Genomic DNA, 11,067 nt, shown 5'->3' with positions numbered 1-11,067 from the left:
AATAGGCAGGTAGGATCGTGGAATGCAACAACCTGATTGGACTGCATTAGCAGCCCAATCAGGCTCCAGGAGGGAAGCAGAATCAACCAATCAGATGGGACCCATTGGGTAAATAATGTATATAAAGCTTGAGGTCTTGGGGAAATTTTTTTCACTGTTTTACGAGCTGCAATAAAGAGTGTGAAATTACTATGCGACTCCGAGTATAGTTCATTACCCATTATCAGTGAAGCCTGACTGCAAAACTGGGGGGGCTGGGGCCTAACGGCTGGCTGTTAAAAGTGAAAAACTCCATTTAAGGTACAAGGAGGGTTCTGATCAGTGACTGGAAGCAGCTGCCGAGATCACATAACACTGGTCCTGAAAGCCTACCTTGGCTCCCGGTATGTTTCCAATTCAAAGTGTTGGTGCTGACCTTGAAAGCCCTCAACGGCCTCGGCCCAGGATGCCTGAAGGAGCGTCTCCACCCCCATTGTTCAGCCCAGACACTGAGGGCCTTCTGGCAGTTCCCTCCCTGAGAGAAGTGAGGTTACAGGGCCTTCTCAGAGGTGGCACCTGCCCTGTGGGACGCCCTCCCATCAGATGTCAAGGAAATATACAACTATTCTGACTTTTAGAAGACATCTGAAGGCAGCCCTGTTTAGGGAAGTTTTTAATGTCTGATGTTTTATTGTGTTTTTAATATTTTGTTGGAAGCCGCCCAGAGTGGCTGGGGAAACCCAGCCAGATGGGTGGGGTATAAATAATAAATTATTATTACAACCAGATTAAAAGAAGAAAATTCACACTGCAGATGCCTCTCCATTCTAGAGAGTCTTCAAGGGATGAATGAATGGAGAGATGGTTCTGTTAGGATCGTCCTACTCGCAAGTAGGACCCTGGCAGAGACACATGCCTACTGGCAAGTTCTCTTCCTCCTGGTCTGTCCTTCGGGAGCTTCAAAAGCTTTCTTCAGCCCGAACATCACAGCGACTGATACCAAGAAGCATCAGCACACTTAGGAACCTGCAGAGTATTGGCGGTTCGCGTAACAGACTCCATAGCTCAGCATCTTGGCTAATCTACTTTATTTACATATAATACACTTGGAGCATTCTGCCTTAGCTCCTTCCTCTTTCTCATCAGACAGCAAAGAGAGAAAGGACAAAGGACAATAGTCCCACTTCATGGAACACAGTAATACCAAACATCCTGTCTCCGTCACTTCCCACACTGTGGAATGAAAACATACACTGTCATGTGATAGACAACAATCTCAGGACTGCAAACACGGAGGAAGAATCCTAACAGGTTCTCCCCAAACCTCAAGAGGCAGGGAGTTCCATAGGGCAGGGTCTGCCACATTAAAGGCTTGGTCCTTGATGATGGTCAGCAGAACCCCAGGAGCTGTGCTGGGAACCACCAGAAGTGACCTGTTTCCTTGACTTTACTGTGGTTTCTCCTCCTGCCTGTCCACCCTTTTCTTCTTGTTCCATCTAGGAGAACTCCCTCTTCTCTGGACATGGCAGAAGGCCAACCAATGCTATAACCGCACCTGGAAAAGCTGGGGATCAAACCTGAGGCCTTCTGCACGCTAGACGGATACCCTACCCACTAGGCTATGGGCCTAGAGGACAAAGATACCTGCTTCTCCCATGACCACCTCCCCACTCCTCCATGAACACACGCCCAAAATGCAGTGGCAAGTTCTCAAAAATGGCATTCAAAGAACCTTTCAAGAAAGTGGAATTCAAAAGCCCAATCAGAGCCAAGGTTTGTGACATCACCCTGCCTCCCCGCTGACGCTATTGGCCGAGGCGTTGCCATGACGAACGACAACACAATGGGGCCGTGAGTGATTTCTACCTTCCTGACATGGGTGCCGAATTAAAAACAGACAGATGGAAACAAACGAGGAGCTGGCAGCCGGCGATATAGGAAAGAGGGGTGTGTTTTCTACCCGTGTTTTGGGGATTGGAGGCCAAATAATGCCGAATATCTGAAAGCGGAAAGCAGGGGAATGAGGGAAGTTGCAATGGACAACGCAGTGAGGGCGGAATTGGGGTGCTAGGCCAGAAAGCTCCTCATCACGACCAGCCAGGAAGGAGTCCGACCGGGGCGCCATGGCAGTGCCAAATTCTCTTGCTAGCCCTCACACCTGCGGCTGAGTCACATAGGTATGGCATCTCCAGAACGGAGGCTGAGGGTCAGAGGCGGGGAATTCGTGCGGGGATGAAATTTTGCAAAATGCCCAAGCCTGGCTAAATACTAAAAATCAAAGAATTGTAGAGTTTGCGGGGACCCAAGGGTCATCTAGTCCAACCCCTTGCACTGCAGGAATCTCAACTAGGTCATACATGAAACATGGCCATTCACCCGCTGGGGGTGCGGTGACCGCAGGACTCGCCCTTTCAATTTTCGGCTTTGGAATTAGACCTCAACATCTGAGATGTGCCTATTTTGATTGGCGAAACTGGATTCATGCCATATATTGAACACACATCCAAGGCATGATGCCCCCCCCCCAAATAATTTCTGGGAACTGTAGTTCCTGTCCTGAGGGAACACACAGGACAGCACAACGCATTCTCAGGAAATTGTTTGTTTAGGTGAGCACATAATGAGTCAATCACTTCCATTTATTTCTATGGGGAAATTTCTAACCCAGGAAAACCCTCCGAAACCTTGCAAAAGGCAAACAAGGAAGGGAAAAACAGAGGTCCGGCTGTTTGGATATCTCAATCTGTGGTGCGTTTAGTGAGGTTTGGGAACTGATTCCTTGAGTTTCGTTAAATGAATTTTCATGTAACAAGCATTTGGATAGAGGAACATTTCCAAACATCGTTCAGCCCGGACACTGAGGTCCAGCTCCGAGGGCCTTCTGGCGGTTCCCTCATTGCGAGAAGTAAGGTTACAGGGAAGCAGACAGAGGGCCTTCTTGGTAGTGGCGCCCACCCTGTGGAACGCCCTCCCATCAGATGTCAAAGAAATAAGCAGCTATCCTATCTTTAAAAGACATCTGAAGGCAGCCCTGTTTAGGGAAGTTTTTAATATTTAATGCTGTATTGTTTTTAACACTCAATTGGGGGCCGTCCAGAATGGCTGGGGAAACTCAGCCAGATGGGCGGGGTATAAATAATAAATTATTATTATTATTATTATTATTATTATTATTATTATTAGTGCTGCGGTCAGAAGGGGCAACATTATACCATTTACAACAGTAATGTCTCACATCAAATGTAACTGATCTGTAGAAAAGATTCTACAACCTGGAGGTGGGGCGGAAGAGAACACACATACTTTTGCAAACCAAGAAAATCTTTTTATTTTTATTTTGTGTGTGTGGAATCAATAGAACATTGGAGCACGGGCAAAGCACTCAGGCAGGGTTTTAAAGACCCCCCTTGTTTTCATTCTCCAGGCTCCATAAAGAAGGCTTGATCCTCCAACGCTCCTCCCCATTTTTCCTGAGGAGAACAGTTTCTCTCTCCCCGCTGGTGCAAATTTCGTGGGTCCCAAGGAGACAGAGTGAGTCTTGGAAAACCTTCTGCAGTACTACACATGCACCAGCAGGGGGCGCTTTTGCCTTAAACATGTGCCGGCAAAGTCATTTGTTACATATATACCAAAACGGATTTTAAAACCTAGGTTTACTTGAATAAGCAACTCCCCATTCATTAAAATAACAGCTACGCTCAGGAGCAAGCACTGGAAAGGTGTTATATTATAAAACTGGGCATATGCAGTCTTCCTGCAAAATCTCCCCTGTGAGCCGGAATCAAGGTCCCATTTATACAAAAATAACCTTTTTCTAAACCTAATTGTGATGGGGGGGCACAATTTTGGCTGAAGGAGTGGCATTAAATTTACTCAGAGTAGACTTATTGAAATGAATGGGCCTAACCATGGTGTCATCCACAAAACACAGTGAAAGGATTATTCTGCCACTTTAACAGACAAGGGGAATCTTGGGAACTGTAGTTTCTTAAGAGGGCTGAGCATGGCAGCTCTAGGAGGTCGGCACCCTTCGCAAACTACAGTTCCCAGGCTGCTCCGTGGCTGTGAAAGTGCTAGAATAGTGCTTTAAATGCATGGTGTTGTAGTCATACTTGTTAATTTCAATGGGTCTAAAGGGAAGGAAAAGGGACCCCTGACCGTTAGGTCCAGTCGCAGACGACTCTGGGGTTGTGGTGCTCATCTCGCTTTATTGGCCGAGGAAGCCGGTGTACAGCTTCCGGGTCATGTGGCCAGCATGACTAAGCCGCTTCTGGTGAACCAGGGCAGTGCATGGAAACGCCGTTTACCTTCCCGCTGGAGCGGTACCTATTTATCTACTTGCACTTTGACGTGCTTTCGAACTGCTAGGTGGGCAGGAGCAGGGACCGAGCAACGGGCGCTCACCCCGTTGCGAGGATTCGAACCACCAACCTTCTGATCGGCAAGCCCTAGGCTCTGTGGTTTAACCCACAGCACCACCCGCATCCCTAGCCATCATAGCTAGCAGCCATGAAAACCCTGCAGGATTTGTGGATTGCTCTCCCCAGGGAGGCTCACCTGGCGCCTTCATTAAACACCTTTAGTCACCAGGTGAAAACATTCCTCTTTAACCAGGCCTTTGGCTCATTGACCTCTCAGGTCCTTTTGAAATGTGTTGTGGGGGGGAGGAGATAATTGGGTTCTCTTTGCTTTTGTTTTTATTATGTACCTTGTGGTTTTGGTGTTGTAATTTTATGTTGTGAACTACCCTGAGATCTATGGGTACAGGGTGGTGGGACACAGTTGGCACTGTGGTCTAAACCACTGAGCCTCTTGGGCTTGCTGATCAGAAGGTTGGCAGTTCGAATCCCTGCAATGGGGTGAGCTCCCGTTGCTCTGTCCCAGCTCCTGCCAACCTTGCAGTTCAAAAGCACACCAATGCAAGTAGATAAATAGGTATCACTGTGACAGGAAGGTTAATGGTGTTTCCGTGCGCTCTGGTTTCCATCACAGTGTCCCGTTGCGCCAGAAGCAGTTTAGTAGTCTGTGGACAAATGACGGCTCCCTCGACCTGAAAGCAAGATGAGCGCTGCAACTTCATAGTCACATTTGACAGGACTTAACCGTCCAGGAGTCCTTTACCTTTACCTTTTACCTTTATAGGGCAGTATACAAATTTAATTAATTAACAAAATAATAATAATAATAATAATAATAATAATAATAATAATAATAATAATTTTATTTATACCCTGCCCTCCCCGGCCAGGGCCAGGCTCAGGGCAGCTAACACCGAATATAAATTACAATAAAACAATAGGGGGGAAAAAAATAAAATAAAATGTGGCTTAAAATACGGCTTAAAATGCAGCCTCATTTTAGTAGCAGCCCATAAATCAAGACCATAAAGGGAGGAAACATCAGATATTCACCCGAGCCAGCTATCCATGCTGGTCCTACATGGGCCAGCAAAAATGCCAAGGGAACATTTATATACCAAATCCCATATACAGTAAGTGGTCAGAGTGAGTCCAAGCCGAAGGCCAGGTGGAACAGCTCCATCTTGCAGGCCCTGCGGAAAGAGGTCAAATCCCGCAGGGCCCCAGTCTCTTGCGACAGAGCGTTCCACCAAGTCAGGGCGAGGAATGAAGAGGCCCTGGCCCTAGTCGAGACCAATCTAACCTCCTTGAGGCTCAGGACCCCCAAAGTGTTGTCATTTGTGGACCTTAAGGTCCTTCTCGAGGCATACCAAGAGAGGCGGTCCCGTAGGTCCAAGAGTCCTAGGCCGCATAGGGTCAAAACCCTTATTATTTCCCATAGAATTGGCTATGGGCCCTTTAAGACTGCAGACCACCCCTCCTAAGGAGGTGAAGTCCCTGGAAGAGACAACCTCACCAGCTTTCTTAGGCCTTCAGGTGGCTCTGGCTGAGACAACATCTTCCTTGGCTCAGCTATGAGAAGCCACTGGGAGCTGACCAGGGTCCTGATCTGCTTTGCTGCAGATTGCTCGCTCCAAGCTTCAGTGCATATGGGTGAAGAATTGAAGGCTCAAGGCTCCCAGGTGGGCATAAATATTTATCATTATCATCAGCTATTAGGCGCTCCCTTGGCTGGAATAAATCTCTGTCATTTTCCCCCTCTGGGGCTTAGCTGTCTTCGTATAAGAGGCTCAAAATTAAAATCGTTCTGTCCCTTTAATCTGTTTGAGGGGCCCTTTCGCTGTCAAGCCGTTCATCATTAACTGCTTCCTCTCTGCCTCTTAACGAATCTCTCTCTCTCTCTCTCTCTCTCTCTCTCTCTCTCTCTCTCTCTCTGCAATATCTTCTTTATTTGTAAAAGTATTTACGCACCGCCAACTCATGCAACGCAGCATGACGATGTGAAACAGCATAGGCAATGAGACATAAAACACCATAAAAACAGTGCAAAACGGTTAAAACGAAACAAAAATGAGTTGCATGAGCCTGACCACATTCAAATGACTTCAGGAGGCACCTCAAAATCGAAAAGGAAGGAGCCTTAGAATGGGACCAGTGATTCTAAGTAGGATTTGAGTAAGCAGAGATTCATAGAATGCCTTTCTTTCAAACAAACAAACAACAAAATGGGTGGGCCACAAAATTTTAAATAAGAAGAAATGTGCAGCATTCAGCGCCCATTTAAAATGCATTTGGTGCAGCGGGGACCCCTTAAACCACAGGCGGGTGAAGCCTGTGACCCTGGGACTCGGCGGGCACTGTTTGCGCCCCCCCAATCTGCAAAGGAGCCCGGCAACGGGCTCCGGAACAGAGCGGGGAAGTGAAGGCGCTGTGCTGCGAGTCGTCTGCTTCTTTTGTGGAGTGAAGCCGCGTAGCTGTTGCCGGAGAGCGCTGCCTTTTTTCCTGGACAATTCGGACTTTAAAACAAATATCCGTGAGTACCCAGAATTTGAACAAATTGGGATATTAAATGAAGACTAGTGAAAAGGACAGAATTGGACTATAAAAAAAAAAAAGAAAAATCGATTGAATTTGGTACGGAGCGGTAAGGGCTAAACAGGAAGTCACCCTTCCGTTCTTTTGTAAATATAACAAAGCAAAGACAACTTATACTAGAGCTTTGAAAATTGCTGTTAAAAGAGTGGATTCCAACATTTCAAATTGGGAATATTTTTTTTGGACTATTTGAAGCAGTAAAAGGAAGTTATTTTCGTCCTGATCCTGGAGCGGGGAAGTCAGGACTGATGTGAATCAATCAAGGTATCTGTGTGTGACAGATAGTTAAAAGAAGAGAATTTTCGTGACTCTACTGTTCCCTTTCGCATTTTAAAGGAATATATATGGATAAAGTATTTTAAGTAACATGGAAATGTATCAGAAACAAATATAAGTCTTCTCCCTAGGGGGAGCCTTAGAAACTGTAACTAATGCCAAGGACTTGACAGCTGTTACAAAGAATCGTGGGAGAGTGCAACAATGTTTTCAGAAGTTGTGGTTTGCCTGCTCAATAAAACAAATATTCTACTGGAAGAACTACATGATAAGGTGAACCAGATGGCCAAGTCGACTGGAAATCTCAGACTGGCAGTGGAAGGCGTTGATCAAACTGTGGGAATATATGTGGAGTCTATCCAGGACTCAAACCAGGAGTGTGTTTTGACAGAACAGGGGTTTGTGGCATTAAATCAGGAGTGTGGCTTGACAGAACAGTCTCAACAGGAGCTTGATCCTCCGGATTTGATAATGGAACTTGGAAAAAATCAGATATGGGAAGGGAAAGTTTGGTGTGGTTTGGAAATGGGGGGCTGGATTGACCCCCCTATGCTGGGATATCTGGACTTTTTAAATACAGTAACAGGCTGCGACATGTTTGGAATTGTGGGGGCCCACAACTTCGGAGGGCCCTTGAAGTATGTTCTTAAATACTACATGGAATGCAGCGATGAACAGGGAAAAGGATCTGAATTGATGAGAAGGGTTAAAAACACTATTAAGTTGGAGCTACTACGAGCAAGTGACTACAGCCACAAATATGAAGAAAAGCTGCGGAAGGGCCATGGAAGTGACTTGAGGGCCTCGGACATAAGGTCACCGGGTTAGATTGAGGAATAAGGACTGACAAATCCCGAAACCAGGAGGAAGGGACGTTGGATTAAGATTGGACTTGTTTATATGCTTTTTTCTCTTTTTTTGTCTTTTTTTAACTAATAGAATGTTTTATAAAGTTGATGAATGTTAGAATGATAGAAAAATGAATGACAGAAAAATGTTGGAAGAAATTACCTGGCCTTAGTAAAGATGTATAAAGAATTATGAAAAAACATTATGAATACAAGAAGCTGGTAAAGTTAAGATCTAAATTTTAAATTTTAAGGTTTATTTTATAATAGAAAGATGGAAAGGATTTGCTGGGATAATTAATAACTATCAAAGAATTATGAAAGAACATTATGAATATAAGAAGTTGGTAAAGTTAAGATCTAAATTTTAAATTTTAAGGTTTATTTTATAATAGAAAGATGGAAAGGATTTGCTGGGATAATTAATAACTAGAATACAAAGGAAGGGAGGAGGAGGAGGTCTAATGTTTTTCTTTTTTCTTTTTTACTATTATTTTTCTTCTGTATTTCTCACTTTTTTATATTTTTATTCTTCACTTTTGTATCTTTTTCTTATTGTGTGTAAGTTTTTGTATTTTCTATTCTTTGTTTTTTGTGCAATTTTTGTATTTTTTGTTTTTTTGAAATCTCAATAAATATTATTAAAAAAAAATAAAAAAAAATGCATTTGGGAGGGGGACTAGTGAGATGTTTTGTTTTTTATTTTTATTATATGTTTTGTGTTTTTATGTTGTGAACTGCCCTGAGACTTGCAGGTATGGATAGGGCGGTATACAATTTAAATAATTAAATGTGCTGCTCTGGTTTTGCCAGAAGCGGCTTAGTCCAGGCCACATGACCTGGAAAAACTGTGGACAAACGCCGGCTCCCTCGGCCAGTAAAGTGAGATGAGCGCCACAACCCCAGAGTCGTTCGTGACTAGACTTTACCGTCAGGGGTCCTTTACCTTTACCTTTTTGATCTTCTCATAGGGTCTCCAGCTCTGAATGAAACGTCTTCACCATGTCGCTGACGATGGAGGAACTGTCGACGACGAACGAAAAGCTCCGCTACCAAATCAGTGACCTGACAGAGACGGTGGCCTACCTTGATTCTGAGAACCAGGCCCTGCTCAAGGACAACAGCACCATCAAGGGCCACAACCGGAGCCTGCAAGAGACGGCGGACAGATTCAAGGCCGCCATGGAGGAGATGCAGAAGAAGGTGGAGGACATCAGAGAGAAGATGGACCACACCAACGTGAGGATCCACGAACTGGATGCCCAGAACAAGGCCTTGGCAAAAGCTAACGCAGAGCTCAGCAAGGAACTCCGCGAGGTGACCTCCCAGGTGGCCCTTTTCGAAGACTACAAAGCCGCTCAGGAGAAGGACCTTCGAGAGATGCAGAACCTGTCGGTGGAGGTCAAAAAATACCTGAAGAGCCTGGAAGATAGGCTGCAGGAGACCGAGCATCACTATCAAGCGGAGAAGAACAATTCCTCCCAGCTGAGGGAGAAAGTCGGGGCGCTTCTTCAACTCCGCCAGAGCCAGAGGAACGACATCAAAGATCTGCAGGCCCAGCTAGAGACCTGCGTGCAACAGGCCACCATCTTGAGGCTGGACCAGGAAAACAGGGTGCAGATCGGCTCGCTAATGCACGAAATTGTGGAGGCCAAACTGGTGGATGTTGCCTTGCAGCAGTCAAAGAGCAGGAAAGCCATGTACTGGTTCTGGCAGGTGGGCAAAGTCCTGAGCGTCCTGGTGCTCGGCTGCGTTCTCCTGCTGACCCTGGCCTTGTGCTACACCTATTTCTTCAACCACGAATTCATGGCGGAGACCCTCCTGGCGTTTCTCGGTGAGCATAACGTCAACAGAATCGTGCAAGGCTTCGCTCACTACTTGACGTGGAGGAACGACGGCCTGTTGCCTTTCTGAAACGCAGCCCGCCTGGACTCCTCCGCGTTCCTACAACTTGATTTTGACATTAGAAATCTATGGATTTAAAAACTTTGTAAGAATCTCAATAGACGGGTCTGGTTGTTTCTCCTTCTTTATTTCATTGTGCTTGGTTTTTACGCTGGCGTAAAAGACATTAGTCAATTCAGGGGCAGATAAAAGACAAAGGGCAGTTCAGTTTATCTCTAACTAGCAGCCTCGTACCTTAGCATTGCTCGAAGAAACAAAAAATGCAGCGTTTTTAATGGTTTGGTCTGCCATCTTGATTCAAAATGGCGTCCAGCTGTATCCAAAAATAGGCAAAAATCTGCTCTTTGATCTCAGGAGCCAGCAAGCAAAATTGGGTCAGAGTCTCTTAAGAGGAACCGTATCTCTTAGATGAGGAAGTAGCATCTCTCTAAATTACATTTTAGGAACATGGGAAGCTGCCTTAAACTGAGTCAGACAATTGGTACTCAATATTCTGATGGGTGACAACTCTCAAGGATTTCAGGCAGGGAACCTCAGCCAGCCCCACCTGAAGAGGACAGTTGGGACTGAAATCTGGGATGGTCTGTATGAAAGGTAGTATATAAACAAAGTATCAAATGTGGTGACAGTAATAATAATACAACAAAACAACCACCACCACAAACTGGCTTATAAGTATAAAACCAAATTTACTAGAATAATAGCTAGAATACAGATAGGCATAACCATTTAAACAACAAACATACTAAGGTGCCATGTGCAAGACAAAGCCTGGAGATACTGTAAACATGGAGTGGAAAAATGTACAACTCTATCTTAACAAGTTACATGTGCAGTAAACATTATACAGACTGGATAAATGAACCATTCAACAAGTAGCGTAAGTCCAATCACGGAACGGCAACCCCGTGCCGCCACAATGGCAAGGGTAGCACACTGGAGAATATGAAAAAGTTTTTCAAAGTTCGTTTTCAAAGATTGAACTGGATGAGATGTTCTTCAATGGGTCTTGAGTTGGAAACACAATCTCCAGGCTTTGTCTTGCACATGGCACCTTAGTATGTTTGCTGTTTGGATGGTTATAAGTCTATCTCTATTCTAGCTAT

The 11,067-nt window shown here is 45.1% G+C and overlaps 1 protein-coding gene across 3 annotated transcripts; it reads left to right on the top strand.

The window, feature by feature from the left end:
- The first annotated feature begins 1,775 nt into the window (after positions 1–1,775).
- LOC308475308 (uncharacterized protein) lies at positions 1,776–10,059 on the top strand. Of its 3 annotated transcripts, none has more exons than XM_081002380.1 (3): positions 1,776–1,926; positions 3,404–3,510; positions 9,028–10,059. In XM_081002380.1, the coding sequence occupies exon 3, from the start codon at positions 9,059–9,061 to the stop codon at positions 9,968–9,970; it is 912 nt and encodes a 303-aa protein (XP_080858506.1). In that variant the 5' UTR covers positions 1,776–1,926; positions 3,404–3,510; positions 9,028–9,058; the 3' UTR covers positions 9,971–10,059. The 3 variants fall into 3 exon arrangements, with proteins under 3 accessions (XP_080858506.1, XP_080858507.1, XP_080858505.1); XM_081002379.1 differs by having other exon boundaries at positions 1,801–2,156; XM_081002381.1 differs by lacking the exon at positions 3,404–3,510 and having other exon boundaries at positions 1,799–1,926.
- Positions 10,060–11,067: the final 1,008 nt, after the last annotated feature.

The sequence above is a fragment of the Podarcis pityusensis genome, assembly GCF_964106645.2.
Source record: "Podarcis pityusensis genome assembly, chromosome: 4".
In the NCBI taxonomy this organism is placed as follows: domain Eukaryota; kingdom Metazoa; phylum Chordata; class Lepidosauria; order Squamata; family Lacertidae; genus Podarcis; species Podarcis pityusensis.
This window is presented reverse-complemented; position numbering and strand designations above follow the sequence as displayed.